Source organism: Epinephelus lanceolatus, chromosome 16 (genome assembly GCF_041903045.1).
Source record: "Epinephelus lanceolatus isolate andai-2023 chromosome 16, ASM4190304v1, whole genome shotgun sequence".
In the NCBI taxonomy this organism is placed as follows: domain Eukaryota; kingdom Metazoa; phylum Chordata; class Actinopteri; order Perciformes; family Serranidae; genus Epinephelus; species Epinephelus lanceolatus.
Genome location: NC_135749.1, coordinates 4,500,680 through 4,522,097, shown reverse-complemented (window position 1 = coordinate 4,522,097; position 21,418 = coordinate 4,500,680). Strand labels below are relative to the sequence as shown.

Here is a 21,418-nt window from a genome sequence, read left to right as displayed (position 1 = left end):
CAGGCACCTCTGGCTCTGATACACCCAGTGCTGCAGCGGGGAGTATACACGGGTATATGGGGTATACCCACATTGTTTTCCAGAAAGCCAAAAAGACACTGGGATGTATGGGAGGTTAAACCCACCTCATCAAGCACCACTACACCACTGGATACACCTGCAGTCTACACACACCTTTCCACATGAGTCCCCCTCAGAGCAAAGTGATCCCACTGGTGGGGCGTCTCTTCTATCAGTCTGGACCTTTTATTCTACCAGTACCTCACCGTCCAGGGGCACACCCATACCAGAACTGACAATCTGATATTGGGATTATCGCTCCTGGAGGCGGCGCGCATCAACACAGCACACAGTAGGCGGCGTCAGTCCGGAGAACTACGTCCTTCTGAGCTCACTTCCGCCGGCTTGAGTAGGATCACTATTCTACCCGTCTCTCACAGCTTTTGTTCTCCCATTTCCATCCAGTCAGCGCTGCTGAGAAGAGGGAACCAGCCAGCTGGGGAGAGCATCACTGACTCCAAGTACAGCGGACCCGTCCGTCGCAGAAACGCCCGGTAGCCACATGCAAAGCGCCGTCCGCACAGAGGATACGCGGCACTCCGTAGTTACATAACTGGACTACTTCTTTTTCTATTATTGTTGGGCTTTTTTCACGCTTTTTTTTTTTGTTGCACCGAAACTGACTCCCCTCTTCTGTCTAAACTCAAAATGGAGAACGACGAAAAATATCTCCCCGAGCTGCTGGCGGAGAAGGACAGCCTGGACTCGTCGTTTACGCACGCCATGAAACTTTTAAACGCAGGTAAAGTTATATGCTGTTTATCGTTTTGTCTTTCAGGGTGTGCTCGTGAGTTGCAGAGCGGCGCCATTCGGCTCGTGAACGCACCCAAATAAACGCGCACCTGCACGGTGCCATGTGTGTGCGGACGGGACGCGGAGTGCCCCGTTAACCGCGGCAGAAACACCGCTTGTATACGTCAGTGACAGGAATATGTATGTGTGTGTGTGTGTGTGTGTGTGTGTGAGGCATGTGGGGGTCATTAGATAATACATAATGAGACTATAAATAGCCCAGAGCCTTTAAAGCACCACAGAGGGAGACACACTTTCAAATAATCATCTCTATAATTTCCGCTTCCTCTCGCGCAGCTGCGACGCAATAACATGTTTGCTTTAAGTGTCGGTGCTCGCGCGCAGTGTCAACTTAAAAACTCGGACTCTTTCCCGGACGAGGTGTTGTCTCTGACGGGCCCCTGTTGAGCTCGTTGTGTGGTAGGTGTGTTGCGCAGCATCTCAGAGATGTGCGCCACTCTCCGTAACTCGGGTCACCTCGCCACTTTAGAGCCGAGACGCGGCGGCCTCTTGGCGGTGACAGAGACCTTCAAGTGCCGCTGTCTCCGGGCTGCTGTCCTGTAGCTGTGCAGGAGAGGGGACCAAAGAAAAGACTGCCTGTGGTATCAGTTATTTCCCTGTGGTCGTCACCCAGCTCTGAGAACATGTCTTCTTCTATATTAATATTTTCTGTATACATTTTTGGAGGGCAGCACCATCACAGAATATGACCTGTTATAATACAGTGATGCTGTAAGATAATGTACCCGGAGGTGCCATAAGACAGCAATAAAGTCACTACTGAGCAGCACAAATCTTCACAGGAGCTGCTACAGAAAATGAAAATACACAAACATCATTAGGATATTATGGGATAGCTGCTGGGTGCGATAGATCTGCTAGTTGAGAGATTATTTTGTTTCATTGCCCATGTGCTCTCCCAGAGATTGTTCTCCTGCGAGCTGCTTCTTATATGCAAGAGTCTCAGGTGCCTGGTGTGCAGGTTAAGCTGGTCTGTTTGTCTAACAGGACGTGTATAATGTAGTGTCTGAAAATGAAAGTGATGCAAAAAGACAAAGGTTTGACATCCACTGAGGCTGCCTCCATCTGCAGCTGGTGGACTGCGGTGCAGCTGACATGTTTGCACATCGCAGGCTCCGGAGCTGTCATGGCCAGGAGTGAGGAGGTGGTTTGAGATGAAGAGCTGTGATGGTGTTATGGGTGCTGGAGACTTTAGGTGCTGTGCCACATGGACGAGGCGACAGAGGGAAGAGCTGATGGCTTAAAAAAAAACGTAGCTGTGAAAACTGAATATTCTGTACTGTGGTGTGGAAGATTCAGGATCACTGATGATTCTGACAGTATTTTTGATTCTTTAGGTTAGCTCGCAGAGGTGATGTCTTCACGTGTCTTATTTTGTCTGCTCAGCAGTGCAACACCCCAAAATACTCTGTTCTGTTCCCCATTAAATAAAGCAACACAATCTCACATCAGAGGAGATGCATGCAGACTCTGTTGGTGTGAAAAATGGCTGAAACAATTAATTGCTAATCAAAGTCTGTTAATTGGATTAACTGTTTTAGCTCTATTCAAGATGTTGACACATTCACAAGACGTTGCTCTCACATATACTCCCTCATTATCTTGTATTTATCTGGAGGCGCCACTGTTTAGCATTCAGTAAACACTGATGTCAGTCACAAGATGTCAAGTTGTCTCAGTTAAAATTAGCCTGAAAAGCAAAAGTGTTTCTTAGATGTCTGGGATCTGTCGAGCTGCAGTTGGAACAGCTGCTAAATGTAACTTATGTGTCTAAAAATAGGATGATTTTCAACTGAATTTTGCAAAGTTTGAACTCAGACACTGACAGCGTGTGACCTGCAAATCTCTAAGTCAATACTTTCTTAATCATGTAAGTGCAGAAAAATGCTCCTCATTACTGAGATGTACTGTGAATCCTGTTTGCCTGAACCCAGCTGCCTCTCCCCTTCTAGAAATTGATAGAATCCAGAAAGGCGAGACCAAAAAGGAGGCAGAAGCATACCTGGACCTTTTCACAACAAAGAACATCAAACTTAAGGAACGAGTGCTCATACCTGTCAAACAGTACCCGAAGGTGAGCCCCTGTCTTTCTCTCCCCTTCTTCTTCTGTCCTCTTTTTTCTCTCCCCCGTGAACCCCCTTGATTTAATTTATCCTGCAGCCGGGTTTCAATTACACAAAGCCATGGGGTTACTTTGGAGTCTCAAATTACTCCTCTCAACCTTGATCTTTACGCCCTCGAGTATAATTACAGCCGATACCGGCGTGTTTTAAAAAAAGATCAAAATGTTAATGTAACTCTGGGTAGGATGGCTCTATATTGCAGAGGAGATTCAGTCTGTAGAGTGAAGTCTTACTTGGCTTTATCATATAACCTCAGGTGTATTCATCCATAGCAGTTCAATCTATATCTGGCTCACATATTTGGCTACATTGATTTTCAGGTGGTTTATGACGTTGGAGAAGGCCTGCGAGGGCATAAACTGTCCTGTAAAACTCACAGAGCACATTGCCAGTTGCATAATTCTTCATTTGCATGTTGTTGAATTTATTTGCATCAGTTGGAGTCACCTAAAGTTTATATGGCAGCTGTCTAAAGCCTGTTGTGTAACTTTAAGGATTCGGCTTGCCTTCTGATATTGACGAAAGTTGGGAGACGCCGCTTCTTTAAGATTTTAACAAGAATAAGATGTATAGACACGGCCCCATCTGGAGCATCAGATCAATATGATGTAGGAGTCTGGTCTGCCGGCTAAGGCAGCCTTCTGATCTTTAGAAGCCTGTCTTAGTTTGCCAGATTTAGTTTTAGTCGGTACATCAGTCAGGCGGTGTCAGGGATGACAAAGCTAATGAGTGGTTTCAGATTACAAAAGCTGCTTTTACAGCTCCAGGAGGAATTGCTTCCTTGGGGGCAACACTTTGCTAAATGTGTTTAGCAATGACAGCTAATTGTAGGACACATCATATACACATGGTAATCACTCTGCTCCAAGAGTGAGGAGGTAAAGATAGCAGGTTTTGATCACGACTTGGTTCTGGCTCAGTGCTCGGATGATTGTGGTGAATAGCAACTGACGGTGTTCCAGCCCTCAGGGGCTCGTATCGACCCTCTCTGCTAAATCTACTACTTAAGGCTGCAGTGTGTGCAACAGGACCCCTGACAGTGATTGCTCCTTCACTCTCTTGGTATTAAACTCACCTCTGCTTTGATTGTCAGGCTAATTTTCTCCTGCTTTGTTTTGCTATTAGTTCAATTTCGTGGGGAAGATTTTGGGACCTCAGGGCAATACAATCAAGCGTCTGCAGGAAGAGACCGGAGCCAAGATCTCTGTGCTGGGCAAAGGATCCATGAGAGACAAATCCAAGGTAAAACACTCTCTCTCACACACACAGACACATACACACATCTGGTGTTACACACCTGTGAGAAGGGTACCTGAAGCCATAACACATCTGGCCTGTACTTGAGAGGGATGTCAGGCAGCGAGCCCAGATGGCGTCAACTGGCAGGATAGCTCAGGTGAACGTAAACGTAAAGCCAAGGGCATCCACGCTCTGCACATCTGTTCCAGGAATCTTCAGGATATCCCGCTAAACCTATTATCCACCACTCTGATGTAATTATTAAGCTATATAAAGGAAGGGAATACCACACCTATGCTCGCTGCCCTCTGAGGCGGGTGAAATGCGATTACTTCCTGCATAATTCATTTCATTTTCAAGTTCGCCGCATGCTCTCGTTGACTCCCTGACCGTGTGTGATGTTGCCCTTGTCTCAGGAGGAGGGGCTGAGGAAAGGCGGAGAGCCCAAATATGCCCACTTGTCCATGGAGCTGCACGTATTCATCGAGGTGTTTGCCCCCGTGCCGGAGGCCTACTTGCGCATGGCACACGCCATGGAGGAAGTCAAGAAGTTCCTGTTTCCTGTGAGTCTGACTTTGCTGCATTGATGTGCTTCTGAGTGCTGCATTTAACAGAGGAGAAAATCGAGAATAGCTGCAATATTTTTGACCAAAAACCTTGATATCAATATTGCAGCTATTCTGGGGTTGAGTATTGGTGCTTCCTCAAAATATTTACACAATGAGATTTTTGATAAATAATCATCAGTAATGTGGATATAAGGACTGAGTGGGTAAAGGCAAAAAATAGAACAACCAAAACAGTCTGTTAAGTTTAGAAAATCACATCAATAATACAGCCTTTAAAACCAGAAAAACACAACACAGTATCACGATATCAAAAATCTAAGACGATATTACAGCTCGACAATTAATCAAAATATTAACAAAACTGCAATATGACCCGGCAAAATATCCAAATTGCAGCAGCTGCATTTTTTGATTAAGGTAAAATGTGTCACAACATACCATTATTAATAAAGTATTGTGGTGTTACAGAGATGCACCAGCCTGCAAATTAATTCCAGATGTAAGGGAACGCGCTCGTCTGGTAACGACCTCAGAGAAAATCACGTCATCGTCATTTTTATAATATTGTCAGTGAAAATTAAATGCAAAAATTACTGTTCCCACTGAAATTGCAACGTATATCACAAACACTTTAACTGTCAGAATAATCACGACAAGATTTTTAATTTTTTTTGGCATATGGTGCAGCCTTTGATAACATCTAGTCTCATATCACGATATCGTTATAATATTTATATATTACCCAGCCCTATCTAAGAGTTATTTTTTGTCATTAATTAAATAGCTGATTATGTATTCCATTAATCATTTACACTTAAAAATGTCAACAATATTGACAGATCTTTCATTTGTAAAACTGTAGCAGGAAAATTTTGAATTTCTAATTGAAGAAAATGGTTGAAATTAGATTTGTTTTATTTTCTGTCGGCAAATTTTCTGACGAGTTCTCAACTTAATCCTACAAATTGAACTCTCATTAGCCCAATATTTTCTCTATTAATTGTTTGGTTTATAAAATATTAATTTGATTACTGCAAAAAATGCCTCTTACAGTGGCCTTAAAGCCATAGTTAATAACTGTCACTGTATTCACACAGCACTATGTGAGACAGATAATCTGTAAGGAAAAAAAAAAAAAAAACTATATTCCTCTGCCTACTCTATTATCTTGTAGCGCCTCTATGGCCTCACCGCACATGAACGAAAACAACCAATCAGAGCGGAAAAGTCTCTAATGCAGCTGTCAGTCATGTCAGTCGCTGATCGGGAACTGCGGTCAAACTGTCAAACGAGGCAGCGCTCATCAAGTATGAATCAAGATTCTGTCACTGAGTCGCATATTTCTCACCTCACATGTTTCAGAAACAGATTTTAGTGACTGTTGAACTGTAAAATGAGAGAGTTGGTCCGGCTGGTGGGCGGTGCTTAGCACTCCGGGCAGTTGTTTCCAACATGGCAGCTGTGTCACTTTGTCATTTTACACAGATTTATACAGATTTGATCAGCAGTTTGAACGCGGTTAACGAGCAGTGACCGACAGTGGGTTAGTGGCTCCTCGGCTCTGATTGGTTGTTGTCAATTTGCCGCAGTGGATTCTAGCAGATAGAAAGAGGAGCAGGGACATGATTTTTTCCACACTGTCTCATGTTCTTTCAGAATAAAGTGATAAAGTTATTTTCATAAACGTTACCAGCTGTAGCTTTAATCCCAAAGCTGATGTGTTCAGATAGTTTGTCTCATCAGCAGCCTAAACCTTGAAAACGATTGAATCACTTTCACAAAGGACAAAGAAAAACACCAAATCGTCACAACTGAGGAGCTGAAATTGGGGAAAAGATTGAAAAAGGTTGAGAAACCCCGCTGAAAGTGTTCCTTGGTAATTGACTGACGGCGGGCCTCTCAGAGAGGTGGAGCAAGTCGCAGCGTGTAACTAAAGAAAGCAACGTAACGTAAAGCAGCTTATTGGGACGAATCAGGTCGTTTGGACTGTGTCGGCAGGTCACCCCTTCATCTCACTCTCCTCCATGTCTGTCCATCACTGTGTCTCTACCTGAGTCCCATTCATTAGGGAGCGAAGAGAATCAGCTTGGAGATGTGGAGCTCCCAGACAGATATGTGGCAGAATTCACCCGGTGCGGCCCACGCTTACTTTATTAGTTTTGTGCTGAGAGATTCTTGAGCGCGGGCCAACCCGGTCTGCTGCCGAGCCCGGCTGAAACCCACAGCGCTCTAACAATGGCTCGTGCCAGAGCAGGCCAGTAGATGCCCACATTTTTTAATTAGTGTGCGGGGTGCTATAGAAGAAAGAATCATTCGGATCAAAGGCAAGATGAATGGGCTGATGAACCAGTCGTGATGTTGGTATTGCAGCGTTATGTAAAAAGCCGTTCCCTGCAGAACCTGTCGCTACAATTTAAGGCCCTAATCTGTCAGGCTTGACGGCCTCCATTTGGAGCTGCGCTATATTTAATAAATGACTCAGAAAATGGGTGGATGTGATTTGTTGGTGAAATGTTTTATGTATCACCTGTACTCCTCCTCAGGTATTCCAGAAGGCTTCGACTCTTTTGTTCTTCCTCATCTTTTTAATATCCGTATATGTCTTTTAATGTAAATGCAAAAAGCGTAGCCTTGATCCCTTTGAAGAGCTCGCGGATCCTTTTAGTTCTCGACACTGACACTCTTCTTCTTTATATTTTCTGTAGTATGCAAAGTCTAAAGAAGCTTAATTAATCTAAACACCTTGACGGGTAAAGACATGTCACCACAGCGGCTTGTTAAATGCAGCTGCAGTCACACGGCTCCCCGCCTGAGATGAATTTGTAATCAGTCAAGTGGCTTGTGTTTGCTTTTTTGCTGCAGATAAATTGAAAGCTGCTGTCTGCGCTGCATATTGTAGCACCCACCTTCTTTTTCACCATCATTAGAGCTCGGTCACCATTCCAGGGACTGATTTATGAGAAAGAATTGATTGGGTCACGGTGCAGCCCTCGAGATTGCTCCCCAGAGAAAGGCGGTGGATCGTGTTGCGGGATTTGTGCTGCTCAGACAGGCAGCCTCACTAATCCAGCCCAACTTATTGTTTTTTTCCGGGGCTGGAATAAGGTAACCGTTGATGCAGTCACACCAGACTTGTCAAGAAGTGCAGGGAGAAGTGATTTACATTTTGTGCATGACTGAGAGGCACAGGAAGGCAGCGAGTGTGGATGGATGCTTTCCAACCTCCCACATCCACGACCCCCCCTACCCCCTTCTCTTTAACACTGAGTCACCGAGACTTTTTCTTCCACTCGCTCTGTTAGCCATTAGGAGGATGCTGTGTTGCGAGCAGCGCTGTAATTGTGTTTCACTCCTCTATTCATCGTTCGTTCTTCACTGCACCTTCACTTTCCCATGTCATGTGCTCCTGTTTCTCACCCCCTCTCTCCTCTTTTTATTTTCTTCCTCTGTGTGTGTGTGTGTGTGTGTGTGTGTGTGTGTGTAGGATATGATGGATGATATCTGCCAAGAGCAGTTCATGGAGATGAGCTACCTGAACGGAGGCCAGGAGCATGGAGCCAGAGTCCGAGGGGGCCCTCCGGTCAGGGGCCGCGGAGTCCCTCCTGGTGGAGCACACAGGTGTGTGGAAATGCATGCACACGCGCACACACACACACACACACACACACTGAGTTTCTCATGTAACAGCTGCTAGGTCACTGAAGAAATACAAAGACACTGTTGTTCATTCACTACCATATATATATATATATATATATATATATATATATATATATATATATATATATATATATGTATGTATGTATGAATGAAAATGCTGAGCAAGGCTGGAGGCAGAATTATATTTAATTGTGCAGTTTTCGGTGTATTTATGCTGAGGAACATTTTATGGAAGCATCTTTGACTTAAGATACTTCTGATTCGCTGAGAACATGGTACTTACCGTTAGGAGAAACAGCTTTAACTGTGAGTTAAAGAAATATCAAGGAATCTAAATCAGTCTCTGGCCACAAAACACCCCAAAGGTCCCTAAATTGTTCCTTCACGTTTTGTTTCTTGGGTACAAATGTGAAGGATCATGTGGTACAAATGTGTTAAAATAAAAAAATGTTGAAAAAAGCTTGATATTTTGGCAAAAAAGCCTACTTGCTATTTTGCTGCAAGTTAGATAAGAGGCTCAACACCACTCGCAGATCTGTATGGTGTGTCATAGCTGGAGCTAGTAGGCCGTTAGCTTAGCTTATCACAAAGACTGAAAACAGGGGAACAGCCAGTTCAACTCTGTTACAAATTCCACCTGCCAGCAACTTGACAGCTCTCTAAGAAACATTAGAGGTGGAGGAAAAATAGATTCACTTATTTTTTTTCTACTTTTTTTTTTTTAATTGATTTTTTTAATGCATAAATCTATTTAATTCAAATGCGGAAGGAGGAAGAAGCGCTTCCTCAAACCGAGAAAGCAGCAAACAGCAAACGGTCCGACGACAGACTTTCAGCTGCTTGAATAGCAACTCAGATTTAGCTAGCCCGGCGCAAACTTTCTGTTGCTGCCAGTACACATGTTAGACCCAGCCCGCTATGAACCCCAGCACACGGGTTTGTGCTGGCTGAATGCAAGTTGCTGCAGCTGCTGCTGAGTCCATCTCCAGAGCCTCCGCCCAGTCTCCTCCTGTCTCCAGTCAGCGGGACTGCGGGGTGGCGAACTGGTTAATTCTTGTCTCATTTGTGGTCTGATAAACAGAAAGGGGGGAGCAAATCAATGCACTGAGTGCACCTCTACAACCGAACAAGATTATACTCATTGTAAATACTAATAATCAAAAATAAAAAACAAAAATTAAATAAAGAAATCAGTGGCAGTGCGTGTTGATATTTTTGCAAGCACCACAGATAATTCAATGTATGGAAACCACTGTGTGCTCTATGAGCAGGGACGGCTAAATGTACCACTTTAAATTTACTTCCTTGTACATGTAGTTTACATTTTAGTAAGTAAGTGAAGTTTTTTTTATGAGGCACTTCTCACAGAGCAAGGTTACAACGTGCTTAATGGAATGAAATAGTTAATAATAAGACCATAGAAACAGTAATTAGCTTATTTTACACTTTTCTATGCAGTATATGATCCTGCTGAAATATCAGACAGAAAGACGGACTTGTGATGTGCATTGTTTCTGGGGATATGTCTCGTGATATAAAGTCTTTAGAAGTGTATGATTCAACTTTTCCCCAGGGTCTAGTGTTAAAATTGTGAACAAAAAATCATAATATCATAGCACTTAAATATTCAAAATACGTATTGAATTGGCACACAAGTATACAAATAACTCCAGCCCTAATAAACGTGTTATTGAAACACAGGAGATGTAACTGATTTTGTTGCCCTCGGACAGATCGGGTGAAGTTGTTTTCAATTTGTTTCTTTATGCTAAGCTAAGCTAGTTTAGCTTCATACAGAGGCATAAGAGTGATAGCGATCTTTTCGTCTAACTCTTGGCAACAAAGTGAATAAGCAGTGAACAAGTTCCTACAATGTAGAACTTTTCCTTCAAGTGAAACACCGTATAAACTCAGTGTTCTCTTCTCCAGGGGGAGGGGAATGCCTCCTCGCGGTGCTCCTGCCAGGGGAGGTGTGGCTCGAGGCGGCCCAGCCAGAGGTGGTGCCGTGAGAGGCGTCCCAGCAGGCCGAGGAGGACCCCCAGCAGCGCCTGCCAGGGGAGCCTCAGCACCGCGTGCCAGACCCCCAGCCGCCGGACCCCCCCAGAGGATGGCGCATCCACCCCCCCACCAGCACACACCTGCTGCAGCTGCTGAGAGCTACGAGGAATATGTAAGAACAAGACGCAGAGGAGGGTCGGTTTAGTTTATCCATTTAGTTTGTATGTGGACGTCCTCAGCACAGTTATTCATGTTTTTATCATTCAAACAAGTTTAATCAGGAGAAGGTGAGAACTGTGAGGAGTAAGTAGTGCAACAGCCAAAAGATGAGTTTATCTGTGGAACGTGACTGCGTCAGATTTGACGTGGCTGAATCTGACCTCACCACTCGTGTCTCCTCTGAATCAGACTGTTCTTGGCGCTCTGTTAGCTTTGAGCTCCTCGTCCGTCAACACAGAAACAAGTGATTTCGGATGCTCGAGACATAAGGGGAGCGTGTCTGCTTTAGTACAAGTGTAGTACTTTGGGGACATCTTGACATTCATGATTCATGAACAAGCCTCTCCCGATGTCTCACTCTGTGTCTCTGTTTCCTCCCCTCTCCAGGGCTACGATGAGAGCTACACAGACACGGCCTACGAGTCATACGACAGCTATTACAGTCAGCCGCAGGCGTGAGTGATTCAGACGTCTCTTTGGTTTTCACCTGCTCCTCACAAAGTGCACACACGTTGCCTAGTTGCTAGTTTCACTCAGAGGAATTTGAGAGCAGCAGAAACACTTTTTAGCCACTCTGCACAAATTCAGCGCTGATGGTACTTCATGTTTCACGCTTTGGATGGCGGTGTTATTTAGGAGAACCAGCCGGGACTAAGATGTTTCATGCTACAGAGCCAAGCTTTGATCTTATTCATGGAAGCCAATTATCATCCCCCTAGACATTACAGTCAGCAGCTACTTGAAGTTTTTCAAAGATTAAAAGTGATGTTTTTCCTTCTTCTTCTTCTTCTTCTTCTTCTTCTTCTTCTTTTTCTTCTTCTTCTCTCCCTGTTTTTGACCATCAGAGAGCCAGAGTACTACGACTACGGACATGGAGAGACCACAGAGTCATATGAGTCATATGGTGAGGAGAAACTTTATTCACTGTCAACAAGGATGACCTCATTTATAGTTAAAGAGATGCTGAATTAAAAAGTGCGCTCAAAAAAGTTAGCAAAAAACTTTATTTTTAATTGTTTTTTTTTTTGTATTTTTATTTTCTAGTTGTGTCGTATGCCTTATTTCCCTACGCAGTGGAATGAATACATTTTTATTTATTGATTGGTTGACTGATTTGCATAATGTTTCCAGAATTTGTCAGATTCAGGTCTAAAAATATCAACAGCCCATCACACTGATCTTATTAGAGCAGGATTTAAAATGATTTTAAGGATAACCGGTCAAAATGATGTCCGATTTCAAAGTTAAAGCCACTGACTGGTAACTTTAAAGGGACAGTCCACCCCAAAATATAAAACACATATTTTTCCTCTCACCTGTAGAGCTGTTTATCAGTCTAGATAGTTTTGGTGTGAGTTGCAGAGTGTTGGAGATATCAGCCGTAGAGATGCCTGCCTTCTCTCAAATATAATGGAACTAGATGGCACTCGGCTTGTGGTGCTCAAAGCGCCAAAAAATAAGTTTGAAAAACTTAACAGCAATATGTCTTTCCAGAAATCATGACCTGGTTACTCAAGATAATCCACAGACCTTGTTGTGAGCAGTTTCATGTAGGAACTATTTTCTTTCTAGCAAACTACACCCAACAACTGTATCACTGCGCAGAAGCAAGTGTGCATCTACTGCCAGCTCACCTAGCACCACTGAGCTAACTAATGTTACAGCTCAGCCGAGGAGGACGCTATGAATGTTTACAGGGTTGGAAAACCTGCCTGGAAAAGCCATGGAATTACGAGAAATCATTAAAAGTCTTGGAAATACGTGTGTGGGGTAATCTTTTGTGGATAACCTTCCATGTATAGGGCTGCAACTAATGATTATTTTTATTGTCGATTAATCAGTCGATTATTTCTTGGATTAGTCGACTAATCATTTTATCAAAAAATGTGTTAAAATGTTGAAAAATGTCAGTCTGTCTCTCCCAAACCCCAAAATGATGTCACCTCATGTTTTGTTTCGTACTCACAAAGGGTTTTAGTTCACCGTCATGGGAGAGTGTGTAAAGCTGCCAATATTTGAACGTGAGAAGCTGCAATAAGAGTATTTTGCGTACTTTTATAGTACTTTTCTATGAAAAATGATTCAAACCGATTAGTCGACTACTAAAATAGTCACCGATTATTTTAATAGTCGATCGTTGCAGCCCTAGTAATGTAACAAAACAGCAAATTTATTTTCTGGAGCTGTTGACACGTGACATAGCCCTAATATGTGTCAGTGTGTGACAACATTTTGTTTACTATCACGTATGTGTCATCATTTTCTCCCCATGTTCTTTCTCTCCCGTCATGTATGTTAGCTGGCTGAAATTATGTTTGAATAGAGTCTGAATCTTTGAAAAACGCAGGGCAAGTGGGGCAGGATTTTTTTTTTTATCATGGGTCCTTGAAAAGTCATGGAAAAGTTTTAAAATTGTTCATGACAATTTGTGGGAACCCTGTGTTTATATCTAGCACTATAACAAGCTTGAGCCTCTCGTCCATGAGTAGATGCATGCTTCCTTCTGCGCGGTGATACGGCTAGTGGGTGTGGTTCAGTCTGTGGATTATCTTGAGTGACCAGGTCATGATTTCTGGAAAGAGGCATTGCTGTTTTTGCTGCTTTGAGCACCACAAGCTGAGTGCCATTTAGTTTCATTACATTGGAGAAAAGGCAGACATCTCTATGGCCGATATCTGCAACACTCGGCAGCTCACACCAAAACAGTCTAGACTGATAAACAGCACTACAGGTGAGAGGAAAGATATGGATTTTAGGGGGTGGACTGTCCCTTTAAAGGTTCCCTGTAGGTTTTGACCACTAAAAGTGACCATCTCTGTTTTACTTGTGTTGGGTGATGCCATAAACAGTCCTGCCATTGGTTTCATTTTATTCCAACCCATTTCTTCAACAAGGATACACACAATATATTTTGGTGAGAACCACTGAATGTAAATTTTATGAACAAGGAAACTTCACAGTGTCCCTTTAAAGTCCACTGACCCAAATCGTTTTGTGTAATAAAAGTTGAAGTGGTTTGAATCGATATCTAATAGTATTTTTTGTGTGTGTTCTCTGCAGGCCAGGATGACTGGAACGGGACCCAGCGACCAGCCGCAGGGAAGGCCCCACCCCCCTCCAGAGGTGCCAAGACGCCTTACCGGGAGCACCCATACCGACAGTACTGAAGCGGACTCACCACCCTTAATGTGTCGCCCTGACTACCGCCTGTCTACCACGGCAGCTCTCGCTTTAAGCAGCCCGACAAAAGTAATTGTCCGTTTTGTCTTTGGTTTGGTCTTTTCCTTCACTGGACTTTATACGAGAGAGCAAATTGGGAACTGAAAATCGGAACTGGTTTTTGAGATTTGACCGCAAACCCCCTCCCCCGACCCCCTACTCTGTCGCACCAACCAACCAACCAACCACCTAACCAACCAGCCACCAACCCCCAATTAGACGGGTTAGCGATGAGAAGTTGGCGTCCTTCTTTTGTTCTTTTTCATTTGAATTTTAATTTATTTTGCTGTATTTTTTTCTCTGACCCTTTTTACCCCCCTCTGGCTTTTTTTGCATTGTTGATCTTTAATTTTTTTTACTGTTTGGGAGTAGTCATTTCTAGTGGAATTAGTGGCTCATTACCCACTTGTCTAAGGAATCCATTTTAATTGTTTTTAAATACAAAGAATCTGTCGAGGGTCAGTTGCAGATTCCCATTTAGGCTACATTTCAAAATTCTGTTAATATAGCCAAATAAAAGACCTTTTAAACTTTCAATTATGTAATATAGAAACAAAAAAACAATCTTAAATTAAGTGAAGGTTAAAGAATCAATGTTAATGGAATCAGTACAATTCATTCTTGATGATGGTTTGTTTTTAAATAGTTCTAAAACGTTGTCCATTTAGACTTAGGCAGCAATATTTGTCATTGTACTTAGAGTTTTGAAATATAGCCCTAATAGACACTGTTGAGATGGACTGTCCTCATATCCTCAATTTGTTATACATGTTAAAAATTAATTTTAAGACTCTGAAGACAAAATGTTTGTTTAATGAGCACACGGCCGAGAGACGGCCTCGTGTTATGCTAACGACAGTTCAGGTCTTCATTTTGTGATCTGATTCTCTATAAACTGCATGCACAAAGTACACAAAGAAGGATTGGGACAAAAATCTCCACATGGGTCTTCTCTTTCTACAGAGAAGGGATCCTGCAGCTCAATCCGAACTCTTGTACATATTTTAAAACATCCTAACTGTACTTATTCTGCCACTAGTATCTGTACCCTCTCCATAAAATGCATTATGCTACATGTGTAAGCTTGCCTAAATAGGTTACTAAATCTGTCCAAAAGATGTTTTGCAGCAGTTTGTCAATAAAGCTTAGTTTGTTTTTTATGAAACTTAACTTGCTTTATTTGTTTCCTGTCCTAGTAAAATTCTGAAATGGCCTTTTTTAAACAACCTTCAGCAGTCAGATGTAGGTGTTTTCCTTTGTTTCTCATTCAAAAGCGCATTTTAAATCTAAATGAATGTATTGACGTCTGAAGACTTTAACCCTACTAAATGATGTCTTGATTGATTATCAAAAGAGCACAACTTATTCTTTCTCTCTCTTTCTATACTTTTTAAAAAGGACCCAGAGGTAAGACCTCTAAAATAACCTGGATAGCTTCCTAATGTGTATAGAGTTCTAAAGCATTGAATGCCTGGGTATGTATAAGACTTTTTCAATCCTCTTACCTGTGGTCGTAATCGTTAATGAGAATTGCTTTCATAGCATCTGAAAATTAACTGAATTCAAACCACCATTCAGGTCTAGGCTTCATTGTCATGAATGACGCTGGCGCGATGGCTACTTTAGTACAGAGTAATGGCAGTGCAATGGAGAGGATGGTTATAACCTAGAGAACTCCACTGTAAAGGTAACCTAACCCTAAATGTTTAATTTCGTAGTGTGTTTATCCATTGACATAAACTTGCTGGTAAATGCGTACAGTTTCTTAAAATATCATTACAGTCATGGCAACAAAAAAGAATCACCTCAAAAGTAAGACAAACGTAACTTCCAATATCATACAGTAGTGGATTTTATGTACCAAAATAACTGTTCTGTGTACTAACAAAATCTATTAGAATAGTGTTAATGCAACTCTTGCTAAAATGAACAAAGCCAAATCTGTGTCAATATCTTCTGTACAGTTGAGCTGCTGTTACTTTTTTTATTTGCTGTGTAAAGGTTGCTTACTGTAATATTTAAAATGTTCTGCCTGTACAAAGTTATCCAAAAAAAGAAAGCTTGAGTTGCATGAGCATATCTTCTCCTGTAGACATTGCATGATCTGTCTCAAGTTTCTCCCAGTTTTTTTAGACAGGGTATTGATTTGGGCTTTGTCCTTCCTTCAGGCACAGCTATCGGTCACTGAGTGCCCGGAGACTGACAGTCTGCTGAAGTGAGACCGTACAAACCTCAGGTTGGTCCGCCGCACCTATTTCTGTTTCCAAGAGTCATACTCCTGCTTTCTGCATGCTTCAGCGCAGCAACTCACGGCAAATGTTTTCCTCTTTACCGACGGCAAGCTTAAAGGGATAGGTCGGATTTTTGGAAGTGGGAATATATGAGGTTCTTATCCGTAGTTACATACGGTAGATGTCGGTCAACCCCCCCAGTTTTGAGAGGCAGGCTGGAGTACAGACAGGGAAGCTGAGAAACATACTGCTGTGGACGAGGGCAGCAACGAAATTTATTCCAGCTACTTGTAAAAGTCCGAGCTAAAAAGTCAGTCAGTCAGTTAAACAGGGTTCCAGTGGTCATAGAAAATCTGGAAAGTCATCGCAAGTTTCACAGTCACGTTCTCCAGGCCAGGAAAAGTCATTGAATTAGTAAAAATCATTGAAAGTTTTGTTGTTTATAAAGAAATTGTTACGATAGTTTTCTGTGGATTGGTACACGTCATCTAACGTAACAGAAATGTATTTTATTTAGCTATTGACATAACATAGCTATAGTAAGTGCTGATGTGTTACGTTTTGTTTAAAGGTAGGATCTGGAGGATTTTCCAAACAAAACAAAATATAGACATATACAAATAAAATCCTGCTTAATCATCACCTATGGGCTTCTACTCGTGTGGTGGTGACTCTGTTTGCAGAGTCACCACCGGGCTCCGTACACCCGGGAGAGTTGAGCCTGATAGGAGGGGCCAAATTTGTATGTGTGTTTACAAACAGCAACTGGAAAATCTTCCAGACCCTACCTTTAACATCACGTTAGTTTTTTCGTTTTCTCCCATCCTGTATGCAAGCGAGATGAAATTATTTTTTAATTTGAGTTTGAATCTGATGTTTGAAAAACGCCCGGCATATAGGGCAAGAGAAAAAAATCTTCATTGTGGGTCCTTTAAAAGTCATGGAAAAGTTTGGAATTTTTGTCCTTGAAAATGTGCGGGAACCCCCGTTAAAGTGTATGCTATATTATTTACCTTTCTGTCAGACAGCCCGTTTTGACAGGGAAGCTGTTAATGGCTTCAGTTCCCCCTTCATGATCTTATTAAAGGGATAGTGCAGCCAAAAATGAAAATTCAGCCATTATCTACTCACCCATATGCCGAGGGAGGCTCAGGTGAAGTTTTAGAGTCCTCACAACGCTTGCGATGATCCAAGGGGAGAGTGGGCAGCAACACAACTCCACCTAATGGAGGCTGACGGCGCCCCAGATTCAAACGTCCAAGAACACGTAATTGAAACCACAAAATATCTCCATACTGCACGTCCGTAGTGATCCAAGTGTCCTGAAGCCCTGACATAAAAAGTTGTTTGGAAAAACGTCATTTGAACTCATTGTAGCCTGTAGCTCCAAACAACTTTTTATGTCAGGGCTTCAGGACACTTGGATCACTACGGACGAGCAGTATGGAGATATTTTGTGGTTTCAATTATGTGTTCTTGGACATTTGAATCTGGGGCGCCGTCAGCCTCCATTAGGTGGAGTTGTGTTGCTACCTCCTCTCCCCTTGGATCTCCGCAAGTGTTGTGAGGACTCGACCAGTTAGTTAGTTTGAAGTGAATCTAAAGGAACTCTTTTTAAACACTTTAGTCAAAAAAACTAACACAAACAAACTAACTGATGGAGGCAGAGGTACACCAGCAGCTCCGTGTTCAGTGATGTTAAATCGCTGTTTTTCTCAATGGAGTCTGGCTTTGAAAAGATTGATCTAACAGCTTTAGTTCGTCGTCGGAAATTGTTGTCTGACTGTAAAGTAAAGCCATGAAAATATTCAAGGTTTTGCTGCTGCTGCCATCTACAGCAGTACATCGCTTAGCTTCCATGTCAGTACTCCACCCTGCTTCTCTAAACTGGGGGCGTGCCAGCAGACACTGTAGGTAACACACTGACTGTGGATAAAGCCCCGCTTCAAAGATCTGAACTATCCCTTTAAAGATTTTTTTTTTTTTCTTCCTTCCAGGCAGCCATTAGTGTCCATTTATATTGATATAATATGAAACAACTTGCATAGACTTGAAACTTGCATGTAATCCATTATTTTTTTTTGTCAAGTCTTAATTGCCTCTGTAGCAAGCAGAGCTCATTTTGGAGTCTCTCCCTGATGGCACATTCATCGGACACTCAGACACCTGAGATCTCCGTCTGCTTCCAGACACCAGCCTCTTTATTTGGCATTTTGGGAAATGCACTTATTTGTGTTCCTGCAGTGAGTCACGTACAGTAAATACACAGCCAGCTGCTGGTTAGCTTAGCTTAGCATCAAGGCTAGCCTGGCTCTGTCCAAAGGTGACAAAATCTTGCTTCCGTACTGAAATTGATGAGTAAAATTGTCACATCATTTTACAGGCAGGTAACCAAGGACTTGTAACATCCTGGAATCTTCTCTGGTTGCCTGGCAACTGGTCCCAACCAGGAAATAGTCACGTACCTCCCTGTAAAACTGCAAATTGTTGTTTTTACACTTCGTCTTTTGACTGTTACCTTTGGACAAAGCCGAGCTAGCTGTTCTTCTCTGTTTGCAGTTGTTAGTCTCACTGGCTGCTGGTTGTAGCTTCATATTTGCTGCACAGACACAAAGACACATATTTGGGTTTTCCAATAATGCCTAAATAATGCTTTTTAGCAGCTGAAATCACCACCGAGGAGAGTTTTCAGTCCCTGCTTGCAGCACCAACTTTAACGAAGCTGACAAATTTCTCCCCTGTGATGGATTAGCCATCTCGAGCTGTAATGTGAAGTATACACAATTTGTAGGTAATGGTCCTAAACATTCAAAACCACTGCTATGGTGCTTTTAACTTTCCCATTTTCCCAAAAGACCATTGTGCAAGAAACTTTGCTGCAGATGCCTGTGGGCATTTCAGTCACAGTAACATTATGCAGCAGCAGCAGCAGCACGTTCATGATATTCACAGCATTTCAAAGGTTGGTTGATTCTGATGATTGCCCAGCTCCTGTAAGTCGCCTGGCTTTTGACAGCGGCTGTGAATTGGTGTGCGGCCGAGCTAGCCTTCAGCAAGTCTGAGAGAGGGAGAGCGCGTCGCCGGTGTCAGTGTGGTCTCAGTGAAAGTGACTAATGAGGATCCGTAGCTCAAGGCTCTCTGACAGAAGGAAAACAGGAGCGAGACTCTGGCGATTCCCGAAATGGAACCAGCAGGAGGAGAGAGGTGTCAGAGGGATTTCTCACGATGTCCTATCTGTGCCTTGAAGGCAGGAAGAAATGAAATGGAGGCTCGAGAAGTAACGCTTGGTGGTCAGACTCTGAGAAACATAACTGTTGCTGGCAGTTTAGTCGAGGGAAGCTTGATAATGAAGCGCTTAAGAACATTTTGAGATGTGTTCTGATTTAAAGGTCACTCAGTGGTTTGCAGAACGTTCTCTACACGACAGCTTATAGACACTGTTTAAAAAATCCTGTTTGTGTCAATAAAGCAGCTGGTTTGAAATTGTTTTCACCCTCAGAGCCAAATTTGACTATTTAAATATAAAATCTAAACACTGTTCATCTTTAGAACCTTGAAATACCAAAGATATGATAGGTCATTGGCTGTTATATTGACATTGCTGCAAAATAATCCAAAAACTGAGACCTATGGCCACATTAGCTGTTGATTAAAATATGAATGCACTCATCCAAAATCAGTGATTATGTCTTACTTAACAAAATGCAGCTTTGCTACCCTTGAAGAGCCGTGCTGCTTGGCAGGAAAATGACCTTTAATTATTACAGCCACTGCTTAAAAATCCGATAAAAAAGAGGTTCTTTGCCAAACACTTCCTCTTATCTGTCATTAAATCACTGTAAAGTAAAGGAGGATACGTGATGTGAAGCAGCGTGCTGTGAGTCCTCGTGGACTCATCCCGATGTCTCCCCTGTGGTTTTTGTCTCCTCTGCAGTGAAGCCGTGCACGGGAGCAGCTCAGCATGAAGGAGGTGGTCAGACGAAGCTCTCAGGGTTGGGGGTGGGGGTGTGGTTGGAGGGGTGGGTGGGGGGGCGCCCTGTTTGAAGGCAGGCCCACGGCCCAGTTCTGTTCCTGGGTGGGAGGGGCAGTTGGTGGCCGGCTGCCAAGTGACCCACAGGAGCCAGCTGATGAAGTGCGGGGGAGAGGAGCTGGCTCAGACTCCCACTGGAACAGGACTAAGACTGCAGCTGGTCAGCCAAGACACTCAGCTCGCTGGAAGAAGCAGAGACTCATTTTATGTGGACTATTTTCTACTATTTCTACACTCTGTGTCTATATTGAATTGATACATTATCCTCATGTAATTATTTTCTAACAGTGAAGCCACCCACTTGAAGCCTGAGCTGATTGCATGCTGCCGTACACAGCTCCCACAGACCACCCCCTCTTTCAACAAATGTAATTGTTACAGCCTAATTTACCATAAAATGAGCACTCCTGTTATAGTAGGCTGTGAAATTGTTTTTAATTTCTATTAACCCGTGAATTAGACATGAAACAAAGTCTTCTACTTTCTGCAAGGCAAGCTGTATTCACCCATTCACGGAGAATTGTGTGACATCTGCATTTCAAGTATTTGATTTCTTAACATTCCGCCTGCGTGTTATTCAGTATCCATGCCTTATTGCCGCGTGAAATTAGACTTAGTGCTCCAGAGTTAAAGATGCCCGGAGAGAGTGGATCGCTATCTCACTGTGGCCGAGTTCACAGCAAGCTCACACACACACACACACACACACACACGCCACCACCACATCTTGGCATTGCACGGCCCGTGCAGCCCTGAGGATATCAAATGCTAATGCAGCGGCCTATTTGCATGTACTCACATGTACCCTCCCTGCAAATGCGCAACACTTTCATAACCAGCGCTGGCCTGTTCTCAGCGCCTCGGCATCCAAGTATGATAATTCAGCGAGATGGACCCGGGGAGGAGAGCTGCATGTGAGAAAGGGACAGAGGGTGAAGACAGACATTACTAACTCCCCTCCATCTATCCATCACGCCTCTGTTGATTTGATTCCCCTCTATGCCATTCTCTGCCATTATCACTGATGATATTACGGCTGCCTGTGGTGCCGAGTTACATTTAGAGGTCAAAACTGTACTTTCCTGTATTAAAAACAAATTTCACTGTCCCGATTCGCTGGTCAGAGGCAGCATTAGCCAAGTCAGAGGCTCCATTTAGTTTATTGAAAAAGCTAGCAGCTTAGAGGATAGAACATTAGATATTAGGATAGAAACCATCATTTGAGATGAAATGTCAACGGGCCATATCCAAAACACA

At 43.0% G+C, this 21,418-nt stretch overlaps 1 protein-coding gene across 3 annotated transcripts; it reads left to right on the top strand.

The window, feature by feature from the left end:
- The first annotated feature begins 374 nt into the window (after positions 1-374).
- Positions 375-20,149, top strand: khdrbs1b (KH domain containing, RNA binding, signal transduction associated 1b). Of its 3 annotated transcripts, XR_004502212.2 has the most exons (11): positions 375-802; positions 2,826-2,947; positions 4,122-4,238; positions 4,652-4,798; positions 8,289-8,422; positions 10,394-10,634; positions 11,069-11,136; positions 11,527-11,585; positions 13,742-13,930; positions 16,069-16,136; positions 20,066-20,149. XR_004502212.2 is itself a non-coding variant. In XM_033637455.2 (9 exons), exons 1-9 carry the CDS (start codon positions 709-711, stop codon positions 13,846-13,848), a joined length of 1,089 nt encoding a protein of 362 aa, XP_033493346.1. In that variant the 5' UTR covers positions 375-708; the 3' UTR covers positions 13,849-15,065. The 3 variants fall into 3 exon arrangements, 1 of the variants encoding a protein (XP_033493346.1); XR_004502213.2 differs by lacking the exons at positions 16,069-16,136; positions 20,066-20,149 and adding an exon at positions 15,097-15,114; XM_033637455.2 differs by lacking the exons at positions 16,069-16,136; positions 20,066-20,149 and having other exon boundaries at positions 13,742-15,065.
- Positions 20,150-21,418: the final 1,269 nt, after the last annotated feature.

Coding starts and splice junctions, on each gene's coding strand:
- khdrbs1b (XM_033637455.2), top strand. CDS start 709: ATGGAGAACGACGAAAAATATCTCCCCGAGCTGCTGGCGGAGAAGGAC. Junction 803..2,825: donor CATGAAACTTTTAAACGCAG/GTAAAGTTATAT, acceptor CTCCCCTTCTAG/AAATTGATAGAATCCAGAAA. Junction 4,799..8,288: donor TCAAGAAGTTCCTGTTTCCT/GTGAGTCTGACT, acceptor GTGTGTGTGTAG/GATATGATGGATGATATCTG.